We start from the raw sequence: 14,892 nt of genomic DNA, 5'->3' as shown, positions 1-14,892 counted from the left end.
TCTCTCCTCTCCTCTCTCTGCTCCTGTACGACTGCACAGGTGAGACCGCACTGTCTCCTCCAACTCCTCGGACAGAACAGCACCGTCACTTACTGGAGCTGGCTCCTAAATAGAGTCAGCCCCACCCCTCATGATGTCAGCAGAACCTCCCCTCCGGCTCATGCCTGCAGCAGAGTCAGGGGCCTGCATCTACCACTCAGGCAGGGCTTGGAAGAGGGAAAACCCATGATGACTATTGGTGCCTGCCCTTAACAGGACTTACCACAGTAGGAGGAAGAAAGGTATAGCCCGTGCTGTTTACAGGGGGCTAAACCTGCTTCAGCACAGGTGGCTCAATCCGTCCCTGCTTCAGCGTGGCTCAACCAAAGGCTCAGTTTGAGCCCCTGAGCCACCTATACTGAAGCTGTGATTTCCTGAAAACCTAACCTGTTGGGAGGGGTGGGGGGTGGCTTGAGGACTAAACTTAAGCACCCCTGTGCTAGACAAAAAAAAAAAAAAAAGCTGTGTGTGCTGTGCACGCGCATAGTAAGTGAAACGTCTTTGTGTGTTGTCAGCAACATATAAAGTAACAATAATATTATTACTGCTTAGAGCATGAGTAAATTTGATTGGCGGGGCCATGTTTATTGGCAGCAGTACCAGCATCATGGATGTTGAGCGGGTGGGGGAGCTCACAGGGGTGGGAGGTGGGGGGGGGGATAGGCACATCATTCTGGGGCGGTGTTCGGTGCATCACTGGGGTGTGTGTGTGTCAGAGTGTGTGTGTGCGTGCGTCAGAGTGTGCGTGTGTGTGTCAGAGTGTGCATGCGTGTGTTAGTGTGCGTGTGTCAGAGTGTGTGTGCGTGTGTCAGAGTGTGCGTGCGTGTGCGTGTGTCAGTGTGCGTGCGTGTGTCAGTGTGCGTGCATGTGTCAGTGTGTCAGTGTGTGTCAGTGTGTGCGTCAGTCAGTGTGTGTGTGTGTGCGTCAGTCAGTGTGTGTGTGTGTGCGTCAGTCAGTGTGTGTATGTGTCAGCCAATGTGTGTGTGTGTCTGTCAGTGTATGTGTGATGTGTATGTCTCTCTGTCTGTGTCCTGCCCCCTCTCTCCTGACTCAACCCTGCCCCCTCTCTCCTGACTCCCCCCTGCCCCCTCTCTCCTGACTCCCCCCAGCACCCTTGTCCTCCCCCCAGCACCCTTGCCCCCCCCCCAGCTCCCTTGCCCCTCTCCAGCACCCTTGTCCTCCCCCAGCACCCTTGTCCTCCCCCAGCACCCTTGTCCTCCCCCCAGCACCCTTGTCCTGCCCCCTGCCCCCAGCACCCTTGTCCTGCCCCCCAGCACCCTTGTCCTGCCCCCCAGCACCCTTGTCCTGCCCCCCAGCACCCTTGTCCTGCCCCCCAGCACTCTTGTCCTGCCCCCCAGCACCCTTGTCCTGCCCCCCAGCACCCTTGTCCTGCCCCCCAGCACTCTTGTCCTGCCCCCCAGCACCTTTGTCCTGCCCCCAGCCCCCAGCACCCTTGTCCTGCCCCCCAGCACCCTTGTCCTGCCCCACAGCACCCTTGTCCTGCCCCCCAGTACCCTTGTCCTGCCCACCCAGCACTCTTGTCCTGCCCCCAGCCCCTTTCAGCAGTCCCCCCCCATTCCTACCAGATCGCGACATGGAGGCAGTGGTGGCAGGGGGGGCCTCAGGGTACCCTCGGTCTCTCTATGTTTCTTGGCCTGTCTCCGCCACCCCCACCCCCGTGCTGTGCTGTCCTGTCATCGTTCAATCGGGTGGATCGGGGAGGGATGGGGACAGCTGAATCTCCACTCTCGGCGCCGCTTCATCTTCAGCCTCCGACGCTGCTACGAGGGGTGGGCGACTCTGCGCATGCGCTGCCTCGCATCAACGGCCGATTGTGCGCATGCTCGCACAGATAGCTTCCTGGCCTGAGGGACCCGGCGGTCACATCTGCGCATGCGCCTCAACCTGAGGGACCCGGCGGTCACATCTGCGCATGCGCCTCAACCTGAGGGACCCGGCGGTCACATCTGCGCATGCGCCTCAACCTGACGGACCCGGCGGTCAAATCTGCGCATGCGCCTCAACCTCCTATGTCTGTGCGGACGTGTGGGGGGGAATGGCTGCCGTTAGGAGCGGCGCCGGCGGCAATATGTTAGTGTGGGGGGAGCGGCAGTGATTAGGAGCGGCCCCGGCTGCTATCGCCGCCGCCGCCGCATGTGAGAGCAGGCGTGTGGGGGAAGCGAGGGGGGGGGGAAGCCATGACGTCACTTCCGTTTCATATTTCGTCTCCCATCTCTCCAGTTTTGCCCCATCAGAAGTAGGTGTCACTAAAGAAGTTTCACTTAAAAAAAACCTGTGTAGTTCGAAACGTTGCGCTATTTTGATTTTTTTTGGGATGCAATCAACTGGTTTTAGTTTATATCATGCATGCGGTACGGAGGGGGGGGGGGGGAAGGTCCCTTAAGATGTGCAACAAGCTCAAAAATCAGTCCCCGCTCCAGATATAAACCAAATGTGATCAGTTTATTCCATATCAAAACGTGACAGTCTCCCGCTTTGATTGTCCTGGCACTTTGAGGAACTAAGAGGTGTGTATTCCCTGGGAAAGGGGAATTGCGGCCTCAACAACATAACATTTGCTTTGAAATCACTGTGCGCTCTTATACGTGGCTGGCATGTTTGCCATCAGATATCAGAGAGGTATTTATGGCTTCAGTCAGCATGTAGCGGTTTGGGAAAGCTTGTGTAAAAGGTGCGGTTCCACCGGAGTTAATAAGTAAAAACGTGCTAACTGTTGTTATTTTAAATGACAATTTCCACGTAGCGCTGCCCTTAGCGTACACAAACACAGTTTGCATATCCGCGGCCGCTTTCCGTGCCGTAGACCAGGGTGCACAAAGTGGGGGTCGCACCCCCCAGGGGGGGGTGGGAGACTTTCCGGGGGGGGTGTGGCGGCTACAGAGGTCCTGCGCTCTCCCCTAAGGCACTTAAATTAAGTGCCGGGGGAAGCGCGCGAAGCCTCTGCCGATTCTCCTACCTGATCTTTGGCGACGCGTCTCGATGCTAACCAGCATCAAATGACGCCACGTGACATCACATGACCCCACTGTGTCATTTGATGCTGGAGCCTTGCAGGAGGAGGGGGGGCGCGAGCCGGGAGGTGAGAAGGCAGGAGGGGGCGCAGGATCAAAACTTGGCGCACCCCCTGCCGTAAACAACACAATGCTCTTTTTCGCCTTGCATTTGAAAAGAGTTATTAAACCGATCCGAATCTCTGTAGCGACTGAGGGTTGTACGGCTGCGTGTTTTGACTTATTTGTAAATCAAATATATGTTGCCAATTAGGACCGCACAGTGATTATAATAAACTTCTGCTAATAACATCTGTTTAGGTTATTAAATGCCATCTCAGGGGCGGCCAACTCCTGTCCTCAAGGGACAACAGGTCAGGTTTTCAGAATATCCCGGCTTTAGCACAGGTGGCTCAGTTTTGACTGAGCCACTGATTGAGCCACCTGTGCTGAAACAGGGATATGCTGTAAACCTGACCTGTTGGTGGCCCTTGAGGATTGAAGTTGGCCACCCTTGCTCTGTCTGCATGACAGTATTAGCCAAGGATATTCGAGTGATCTGATGCGGAGTCTCTTCCTGGCTTCCCTCATGTCTGTCGGCCTCAGTCAGACGCATAGCAAGTAATGCCACATAACTGTTATTTTAGGATGGTTTCACATTGGTGATGGAACACATTTTAAGCTGTTGACAAAATTACCTTTAAATGCTATGTAGCCATGTCTAAAATTGGTGTACATATCTCTTTCTCATGCTGGCAGTAAACCTGGTAAGTGTGCAGGATTGCCAGCATGCTATCAATGAGGTTTGCCCTCACACCCTGGTGAGGTGTCATATGTCCCCAAAGGAAGTGACAACATGCAGTGTGTTCCCACTTAGTGATACAGAGCATGTTTGTTCTCTGGGGGGTGATATAAGACACAGCACTGCCTAAAGTTAGGAGTTCAGTTTCCTGTTGTTGTGCTGCTCTGTTCACTGAGAGGCATGTGAAGGTCTGCAACAATGTTGCAGTGTCTCCTGCTAGCTGTGAGTCAGTGAGCATACGCAGCAGAGTTAGAGGAGCTGAGAGAGACAAAGCAGCTCAGGAGAGGAGCTGACAGCAGCCAGAGAAGCTGGAGAATCTCTCTGAGAGTAGAGGTGGAAAGCAGATCTATTAGAGAAGGGACCTTCCTAATGGAATGCTGCAAGGAGATGAGTGGCTGAGCTGTTATCTGTGAGGGGCAGCTTGCCCATACCAACCATCAATAAAGATGCCCTGTTCGAATATACCTCCACTGTGTGAGTGTGAGGTGACTCAGCAGTGGATGGCACCACCAAGAAGGAGTCCCTCACCAGGACCATCTCCCTGCGGAAGCACAGATCCTGATGAGGTGGAGGCACTGCACTGGATATAGGTAGGACTCGCACACACTACCTCAGCTGCCTGTCTGGATGACATCCTCTAATACCATCAAGCGGGAGACTCAGGAGCCCTGTTGCCTACAGGTGCACCACCAGACACGAACACGTAATGGGGATTGGTTAGATTACCCGGGCCAATGTGAGATTGGGGGGGGGAAAACCCGTTACAATTGGAGGCGCTGCTGAGATACCTGTCAACAGGACAGGCTTTTGCTAGGCACACTAGGAAACAGGGAAAGTGTATGCTGCCACTTTGTGCTGCGTTGGGATGGAACCGCAGGGATACCCTGGGAACCTGAGAGGAGTTAGTGGGTCTGGAGAGGGGCTATAGCTGTCCTAGTCACCTTGAGGTAGCGCTAGGGGTAGGATGCCTGAAGGGATAGCCTGTTAACGTGGTCAGGAATTCTGGAGAGGATCTGCACTAGGCTAGCCAACAGTAGGTAGACGCCCAAGTACTGCATGGAAGAGTACTCTAGTCCATTCCAGATCACTTACCGAAGGGAGCACAGACTGGGAGGAAGGAGATACAGCAGACACAGCAAGAGTGAGCCTAGCCTGAGGTAGTGCAAACACGAGTCAGATCTACATTAGGTACACAAGGTGGTGCACAAGGCATGTTTGTTGTATCAGTATGGCAGCTGCCCCGCAGAGAGGAGCTCCATGTACAATCAGAACAAACACAGCAACCAAAATGGCGACGAAGTTGGAGTCAGTAGTAATGCTCAATCAGTCCATTGTAAGTGAAGAGGACATAGGACAATTGATGAAGCGGTACTTCAGTCTTCGTCAGAAAGACGGAGAGGAGCTATCTGATTTCCTCCAGCGGATTGGAGCAGTCTTACGGGAGATGCGAAAAGGGGATCGTATTAAGGCCACTGAGGTGGAAGTGTACTTTTGTTATCAAGTTCTGAGAGGAGCGATACCTGACCATCCTGTCGTGGCCAAGATGCGGTGCTCCTGGAGGCGGGGTGGCCCCCTGTCCTTAGAGTGGCTAGTGGATGAGATAGAGAAACATGAAGTTTCAACTGCTGCGAATATGGATGGCAGAGCGATCCAAAATGGCGGTTCCCGCTTCCCTGGGAGACCGCGTGGGCCAGTTGCAGAAAATGCTGCAAATGCTAAACTTGAAGAAAGTTGGCCGGGATTGGCGCCAAAAGAAAAACTCCACCCTGCGGGGAGGTGTGGCGCGAAAGCTGTGGCCGCACCCTCAAGGACTGTGACGGACTCAGAGCCCCTCCCCGGTGATGTGAGTGACTCAGCGCAGAGCCAGAGTCACTCCTTGAAAGAGTGTGCCGCCCCTCCTCTAGAGTCCACCAGGGGGAGTGTGCACAGTGAACTGCCAGTAGCAACTTCTGTTCCCCCTAAGAAAGAAACAGAATGCAGCAAACCACAACCTCAGCTACCAGGGGCATGGCGAGCAAGGAAAGTAAGTCACCCATTTCTTTTGTGCCCGTGTCTGCATAAAGTGAGGAAGGGCGATATGGACTTTGCCTATTATTCATTGCCTAAAGGGGTCCTGGAAATATCCACTGACGGAATCACCAGCTTGAGGTGTTTGGTCTCTGATTGTGTATTTCTGGGAAAAGAACTTGTTTGGGGAGCTATTTTCTTTGTGAACGGAGCAAACCATCTTGTGTCTAGCCCTTTTCTGCCTACGCTTGAGGAGTTCCAAGCCCCGATGACAGAGACGGTTCCAGATCCGGTACCAAAAACGGAACCCCAGATAATGGAACCACAGCTAACGGAATCAACGAAGGGTAAGGTGACTGCCCAGGGAGAAGGGGGATCGCTACCACTGGTACCGCCGGAGCAGGACCGCTTCAGGCCGATGGCCACCAGTGAATGCGAGGCGCCCCGACGCTGTTCCCCTGCGGAGATGTCCCTACCCCATCCTGTACTACTGAAGACAGTAGTCAACCAGCTGTGGAGGTTGTAGAGGGCCTGTGTGCCCAAGTGAACATTTTAGACCCGGTTCCCGAGCAGGAATCACCTGCCCCGTTATCCATGGAACCGAGCGAACCATCGGTGGTGATGCGCCCACCGGCGGACCACTACAGCGGTGCTGGAAAAGAACCGGCAATTACCTGTGTCGTGGCAGAGCGGAGTCTCGTGTCGCCGGTGCAGAAACAACCTGAGAGGCGGAGTCCCACGGCCGTGGTGACTGACGGAACAGACGGTGGAGAGGAACCCATCCCAAGCCGACGGAGCGGTGAGATACATCCTTACCCTCCACAGGCGCCGGTGGTGGCAACGGCGGAGAAAGGCCTAGCCCAGGCCCGGACGGAGCAGAGAGCAGAACCATCACTTCCGGCGGCGGATGTCGTTCTGGAGGAAGAGGTTCCGGTTGGGAACCCAACGCAAGATGGCGGCGAGTCCAACGAGATGGCTGTGTCCTCTCGGCCAAGCAGCTGTACCAGGTTGCCTGGGTCCGAGAAGAGCCAGCAGGCCGTGCGGAAGCCTGGGAGTAAGGAGGTGAGTGAACCAGAGTGCCAGTCCGATGGTACTGGGCAAGGTAGCGAGAAGTTGCGGGTCGTAGCCCCGCGTATGCCGGCAGTGTTTCCCTATGCCCAACCCCCGGCCATAGTTAAAATCCCTGCCCCTGTCACTTTTTCCTACGGGTCACAGTCTAGCCAAGGGTTGTCTGGGGAGTCCCGAGCCACTTTTGAAGAATGGACTGGGGAAAATCTGGACTGGGGTGACTATTTTGCCTATGGTGAGGGATCGGGGAGGAAAATGGCTATGCAAAGAATGTTATACAGCCCTAATGATGACAATCGTACTGTTGTGGTGGGATGTGATTCTAAGAGCATTGGGTCAAATTTTGGGTCCCCAGGAACATTGGCAGTTTCATCTAGGGATTTGGGTAATGTTGCTCATATTATGCCTATTGCCCGGGGAACCCCCTATGTGCCTCCACTGGCAGAAAGAGTTATTAGGGATCGCCAAAAGTGGTTACTTTATTTTCACCATCCATGGGAGGGAGAAAGTAAGTTCGAAATGAGGTCCCCTGATGAAGATAGGGGATATGGCACTGATGAAGAGGAAGGATTAGGAGAAGAAAATTGGGATCCTGGCGGGTTAGATGAGACGTGGTGTAGTCCAGAGGGGATATGCTACATCCCCAGGAGATGCCTTAGGGAGGTGTATGGGCATGATCCTTTCGGTCCATTAGCATCCATGCCAGAATTATGGGCTGATTGTGGGTGTCCAGTATGTCACCCAGAGTGTTACCACATTGATGCTTTAAGCCCAGTGGACCATGCTGTACGTAAGCCACCTTAAGAGGGTATAGGGGTACCAGTAATGGATACTACAGCAGGGGGTAATTCTGGTTGTTACACATCTACGTTAGGATGTGTCTGTTATTATGTTTATGAGAAAAGATATGTACTGTAATAATGTGTTGTTATGTTTTGCAGTGCTACCTGAAGGAAGGTTCCGCAAATTTAGGTCCCAAGCGTGGGCGTTGGGATTCCACCTGGGGGATAATGTAGCCATGTCTAAAATTGGTGTACATATCTCTTTCTCATTCTGGCAGTAAACCTGGTAAGTGTGCAGGATTGCCAGCATGCTATCAATGAGGTTTGCCCTCACACCCTGGTGAGGTGTCATATGTCCCCAAAGGAAGTGACAACATGCAGTGTGTTCCCACTTAGTGATACAGAGCATGTTTGTTCTCTGGGGGGTGATATAAGACACAGCACTGCCTAAAGTTAGGAGTTCAGTTTCCTGTTGTTGTGCTGCTCTGTTCACTGAGAGGCACGTGAAGGTCTGCAACAATGTTGCAGTGTCTCCTGCTAGCTGTGAGTCAGTGAGCATACGCAGCAGAGTTAGAGGAGCTGAGATAGACAAAGCAGCTCAGGAGAGGAGCTGACAGCAGCCAGAGAAGCTGGAGAATCTCTCTGAGAGTAGAGGTGGAAAGCAGATCTATTAGAGAAGGGACCTTCCTAATGGAATGCTGCAAGGAGATGAGTGGCTGAGCTGTTATCTGTGAGGGGCAGCTTGCCCATACCAACCATCAATAAAGATGCCCTGTTCGAATATACCTCCACTGTGTGAGTGTGAAGTGACTCAGCAGTGGATGGCACCACCAAGAAGGAGTCCCTCACCAGGACCATCTCCCTGCGGAAGCACAGATCCTGATGAGGTGGAGGCACTGCACTGGATATAGGTAGGACTCGCACACACTACCTCAGCTGCCTGTCTGGATGACATCCTCTAATACCATCAAGCGGGAGACTCAGGAGCCCTGTTGCCTACAGGTGCACCACCAGACACGAACACGTAATGGGGATTGGTTAGATTACCCGGGCCAATGTGAGATTGGGGGGGGGGAAAACCCGTTACAGCTATGTAAGGGGGTCACCCCCAGTTCCCCTGATCTTCCTTTGCCCTCTGCCTTACCCCTGTGGCAGTGGGGGAAGGGGACGGCAACTGCTCCCGGCGGGCACTGCCCTCTTGGTTGTGGCTCGATCTTCGCCCATGCGCAGTAAAGATCGCGCACGCGGTCCCCATAGAAAAGAGCTGTACCTGTACTATGCCAGTACCCCCAGGGCCCGCGATAGCTCAGCTCCCCAGTAAAGTGAGTGTTGCCAGGGACAGCCCTCAGGTTAGCGACCCTGTCACTTGCATTAGTGGGAGCTGGGGAACAGAAGGGAAGAAAGGCAGCAGCGGACGTAGTGTTAAGTTGCAGGGTGTTGCTGCATGCGCTGATAGTGATCAGTTAAGTGAGTTGGAGTCAGGGAGCTGTGAGGGAAGGAAGGGTGCGGGGAGCGAGTGCAGCTCCTGCACCCATATAGGTACCCACACCCCAGGTAGGCCCCAACTCCCCACTAGTTTAGTGGGTAAGTGATGAGGGAGGCCCAAGATAGGGACGCTGCCCTTAGTGTAGTGCTGCCTTGTCAGAGTCACGGCTGTCAGTGCTGTGAGGTCTGACAGGCAGGCACCTTGTTGTGTAGCACGTTGGCTGCACACATCCAGTGGGTCACAGCTTGTTGCTGCAGGCGCTGGGATTAGATTAGTAACAGTCAGGGCTGGGAAGAGTTAGGGGAGTGGGGCAGGTTATTAACCCCTGTAGGTCCCTAGGAGTTTCCCTAAAGCCATTACAGGTTGCTGTGCTATAGGGACGGCCTATAGTATAGCGCGTGTCATTCAGTGCTGTAGGGACAGGTCCTATGTTAGGGATCCTGTCACGGTAGGGTAGATTAGACAGGGACACAGCGGACGCTGCGGTTCCTGCTACGAGGTACGGATCCAAGTTGGGGTCCACAGAGACTGCTTCCAGGTTCGGATCGCCCCTGGCGGTCCGCGCGTACATAGGAGTCCGGTGTAGGATCAGACGGAACCATCACACGACAGATCCTTTGTGAAGCCAGTTGGAGATCCGAGCACGTGAGTGCTCGGCAGGTACTATCTAACACACAAGTACACCAAAGGGCCCTTAGTATAAATAGTGACTGCGCAGTCACCTATTGACTCTCTCTGCAAGAGTGCGGGACATTGGGTGGGGTTCTTTGGACACTGGGTGGGATCACTTGGTGTTGGGGAAGCGTCCTGCTGGACGTCGCAGTAAGTGTCTCCTCGAGAGAGGGACACCTGTTCTGATATGTTATGGTATTGATGTGATGATGTGTTATATGCTGTTCCCAGTAAATGGTATTAGTTAATATATAAATCACTGTGTATGGTATTATTGATTGTCCTCCGAGGAATCACTCCCCCTCTGGTGGGAGCCATCGCAGGTGGAGGCGCTGCATCGTTGTAAGTGAGTACCCCTAGTATAATTGCCCCAGGTTCCCCGTGGCGGAAGCTCAGCCCTCCTGCGAACCAACAGGTAATGCACCACACCTATGGTAACACCGTATGTTCCTTGCACCCACATCAGATCTGCGATTGGGGGGGGGGGGGGGGAATACCCGTTACAGCTAGTTTCCACAGACCACAAAATGCTACACTTTTCGGCAAATAAAATTTCACATTTTGTATTTCTGGGGGTCCCTGAAAAGTAGAGAGAACGGTTTGTAGACATTGCTCTGTACTAGGAGTTGACCTTGTAGTTGTGACCTTGTGGTTGTGACCTTGAGGTGTCCCCTCGCTGCTGCACGTACAGCACAACTGCTGGCAAGCCAGGACACCTTGTATCTTATTTGGAACATTGAGACGTTTTTCAGATCTGGGTTTGGCTATGAATATGGGAAGAGTGTTAACTGCTTGTCTGCCAGTGTGTCCCGCAATGCATTGCTGGGTAAGTAGAACGGCACCTCTGGGTATTCCGACTGAACTCTATCTAAGGAAGACATTTGGGTACTCTGAATTACAGGTCCCGTAGAGCCCGGCTTATAATAACCACTTAAATGTGCAATCTCACAAACTTGGCCATAAAAAATTTTTCTGTGAATTACAGTATCTAATTGACTAATGTAACGGTGCTAAAAGCAAATATTTGGCTGCTTTTGTTTAGCTCGGAATAAACTGCAAACTGAATTTCTTAAGGGCCCTGAATGGGGAAGGGCTTGCCTATCCAAATGTTTTCTTAACCCTTAGTCCAGTGCCCCCCCCCCTCCTGTTAGGCTTTTAGGATATCCCAGCTTCAGCACAGGTGGCTCAATTTGAGGTGCAGTTGAAGACTACACCACCTGTGCTGGAGCTGGAATATCCTAAAAACCTGACCTATTTGGGGGTCATGAGTATACTACAACTCACAGAAGCCTCGGCAGAGACGGGAGATCACATGACCAGCAGCAGTTTAAAACACAGGTGCCAAGTGTGGATTTATAGGTGCCTATCGACCAGGCACCTGGGATTTTTCTACCCCCTGCGTTAGAGTATATATATGTGAATCCTTAGTTGTGTTGACATTTTAAAGTATTCTATATACAATCTTGTGTTTCAATTGCAGGTTTTGAGACCAGTTTATCAAGAAAAGGATGAAACTGCTGGTGAGTTCCCGCTTGGTTTATTACATAATAAATGAGATCTTTCACTGGTAGAGACTAATATGTCAGTAATACGTAAAGTTGGGTCTCTTGCCCAAGGAGCTTACAGTCTAATCTTGATGCCGGAGGCACCATGAGATAGTGACTTGCACAAGGAGAGCCGACGAGCTGAAACCTTTGCACAGCAGGCAGATGTTGGTGCGTAGTTTTCGTGAAACCCGCTCCAATGCAAAACCTTTTTTTTGTTCCCATCCACTTTTTCAACATAATCACATTTTCTCCAGCAATTTTGTGACAAATTTGATACGTTGGAAGCGAGACAGAAAGACTGCGAAGACTCTTGGGGCAAACTACAAGTAAGATTTGCTTTTGTCCCCAAAAATTTGCAAAATAGACAAATTTAGCAAAACCTCTGCAACTTTTGCCAATCTCCCAACTGTGCAATGAAGGCAGCATAGGACCACCATACTGTAACACATGGGGGGGGAGGGGGATCATTTACCTGTTATTCCTCTTGCTATTAAAGGGGCAGGCCCACATACCGGGAAAAATAAATGAATATATATATATATATATATATATATATATATATATATATATATATATATATATATATATATATATATATATATAGTTGTCAATGTAATTGCCTTCCTGAGAAATATTCAATCCGCCTTGTAGTAAATGTTTTACTTACTCGTGCTTTGTGTATAAATTAGTCACTTTCTATTTCAAGCCCAGGTCATTTGAATGTTATCTGGAAATTATTGTTCTTTACTAAACGCAGGATATTGTCAGTCATCGCACCATCCAAAGCAGGGGGCGGGCAACTCCAGTCCTCAATGGCCACCAACAGGTCAGGTCTACAGGATATCCCTGCTTCAGCATAGATGGCTCAGTCGAAGACAACCACCTGCGCTGAAGCAAGGATATCCTGAAAACCTGACCTGCTGGTTGCCCTCGAGGACTGGAGTTGCCCACCCCTGCTATAAAGCCTCTGCTTTATCAGATCGTGCTCTGTGTCATCCACAGTTGCCGGCATCTGATTCTTTTTTTTTTTGTTAGAATTATTGTTCTGTCTCATTATATCTTTAAATTAACGATGCTGCCATCATTGGCCAAACAAAATGAGAAATATATATACAAAAGTAGAGTCATGAAGTGGTAAGGACGTGTAATCCGGCCAAGTTGGATTGTGAAAAACCCGCTACAGCATTTGGGCACTATAAAGACATTTCAAGTTTAACAAATGACGTAACACTATTTTATTCATATCCGTGAAGCGTAAAACATTTTTAACTACACTTAACCCTTAACCCTTGTTATGATATCACTCCCATTCGTTCGCTTTGGTTCTAGGAGTGTTGCTAATGAACGGTTTGATCCCAGATGTGGATCTGTCTAAATAAAGATACCATGTAAAACGACCCCAAGTGCTTCACGGGTATATCACTTCATTATGGGAACAGACATTAACTGGAAACGATGGCAATAAACACCGTCTGCAGATTGGGCACCATCGTCTTTCTCCTTTGCATTCGCCAGTAAATTGCAGGTTTTAGATTGTTTATCCCCATTACCCTAAACTGGCATGTTGGCAAGAAGATTGCAATATATTTATTTCTGTTCCGTTTTTAAAAATTGTTCCATGTTTCTTTGAAATCAGAATTTTCTAGTGCCAACAATGTGTAATAAAACATGTGCATCTTGCTACAAAGTACCGACGGCGGATCCCTTCCTTACGGTTTCATATAACAACCCTTTGTTGTGCGTGAGAACTGAAATCCTGTGTGGAATAGAGCTAAACCTTCTCTCCACTGTGGGAAAAACAAACCACTAGCTATTTAACGCACGTTTTGATTTGAAGGACATTTACACCCCACTGAGCAGTATGTTTAACATTACTTTGATAAAGATTGGTATTCCTCTGCCATATCGTACACATCAATGGAACAGCAGGGAAAGGTCCAGAAATACTTAAGCCCGTTTTTGGAGAATGTTGCACAGACCATGAGTTTCTTTCTCATTTCCTCCTATTTTATTTCAAGACCTTCTGAAAGGACCCACAATTTGAAAATGGTCATAAGTTAATCGTTGCTTTTGAAATTTTAACAACGACGGTCAAATGCGGATTAAGAAACTCTTCTGGATATTGCGCTTGGCCAGTGAGCCAGTTGTTTTTTTTGCTGCTGGTCCTTTGAGACAAAAAGTGAATCCGGCAAATCAAACACTGGAGTTGTTCACATTTAACAAGGTTATTAGAATTAATGAGCTGCTAATTAAAGTTGGTGTTCCCTAATGGCATTAATGCCTGTACAACCCAAAGGGCCAGCAATGCATTGCGAATTGTAATTAATTGTAAAGTCTTTCAAAATGTGTATTTATCTATAAGCAAATATATTTAAATATATATTGGCATTTTCCTGTTTGTCCCCATGGCAGTGCTCATCAATGGGTTAAGTTCCATCCTCCAGCTGAGAGAGGACAAAAATCTCTCTCTGTGGGAGGACCACAACAAGCCCCTCCTTAACTCCTCACGTAGTCTTTTTCTGTCCTATTTGAGCTGTCCTATTTGAGCTGCTTTGTTTTGTTTTCTGTAAGTAGAAGGGGGGCTTACCTGATAGTCTTTGAGTAGTTGATCCAGGGAATTGTCCACTTCTCCCTCCCGCTGAAGCCCGGACTTCCGCACCCAAGGAGTAGTCAGTCCATGAGGCCGCCGGTGGGCCATGCTGTGGATAATCGCTCAGGGTTACAGCTTCAGCCGGTGTGATGAGCGCTGCTTGAAGCAGGGAGTGCAAGTTCCTCCAGAGGAGGCTTTTTCTGCATCGATGCTCAATTATATCTGACCTTCCTTGTATTATCTGATGCTTCACATTCATTAACAAACCCCATCTGGTTGGGGTTATCTGATTTTGGGAGAAGTTTTTGTAGCCTGTTTGTCATTATTTTGCTGCAAATTAAGGTGGGGGTTTACTAGGGGAATTGGTCTGTAACTCACCACATTGGGTCCTTTCCCTCCTTGTGGAGGACAGTGATAGCTGCTTTTGACATCTGCTATGGGATTTTTCCCCCTTTTAAGTAAGGAGTTGAGCATCGTGGGAGCTAATAGGCCGATATACTTTTTGTAATACTGTATAAATTCGTTACTGTCAAGTCTTTGAAGTTTTCAAAAGTTTGATTGCGCTATTAATTTGAGGGCTATAATTTCCCTGTTGATACTTTCGGGGTTATCGTGGTTCAATTTAGGGAGATTTGTATTTTTGTAGGTATTGAGTGTTTTTTTTTTTGTTTTTTTTTTTAGGTCAACCTCCTAAACCTGGTTGTGGTTTTAATGATATATATATATATAGTCTGTTATACAAGTTATAGAATTATTTGGTAATAAGTCTCGGGTCATATGTTATTTCCCCATCTTTGTTTTATAGCCATTAGTTGGACTTTTTCCTGATCCCTTTTAATTTGTTATGGTTACCCTTCTCATAGAAGTCATTTGGTCCATTTCAGGGTC

The 14,892-nt window shown here is 49.9% G+C and overlaps 1 protein-coding gene across 5 annotated transcripts in view; it reads left to right on the top strand.

Annotated features, from left to right (window-relative positions):
• RGS3 (regulator of G protein signaling 3) overlaps positions 1–14,892 on the top strand; it is a 457,941-nt gene that overhangs the window by 98,245 nt on the left and 344,804 nt on the right. For 3 of the 5 annotated variants that reach the window (XM_075579463.1, XM_075579464.1, XM_075579467.1), the window contains exon 5: positions 11,348–11,387. The exons of 1 other annotated variant lie outside the window; for it this stretch is intronic. In XM_075579463.1, the coding sequence (XP_075435578.1) occupies positions 11,348–11,387 (40 nt within the window). Of the gene's footprint in view, positions 1–8,025; positions 8,621–11,347; positions 11,388–14,892 lie in introns of those variants that run through there. One more of the 5 variants, XM_075579465.1, reaches the window with a different exon arrangement.

The sequence above is a fragment of the Ascaphus truei genome, chromosome 21, assembly GCF_040206685.1.
Source record: "Ascaphus truei isolate aAscTru1 chromosome 21, aAscTru1.hap1, whole genome shotgun sequence".
In the NCBI taxonomy this organism is placed as follows: Eukaryota; Metazoa; Chordata; class Amphibia; order Anura; family Ascaphidae; genus Ascaphus; species Ascaphus truei.
The sequence above is the reverse complement of the archived record's forward strand: the minus strand, read 5'-3'. Positions and strand labels throughout refer to the sequence as shown.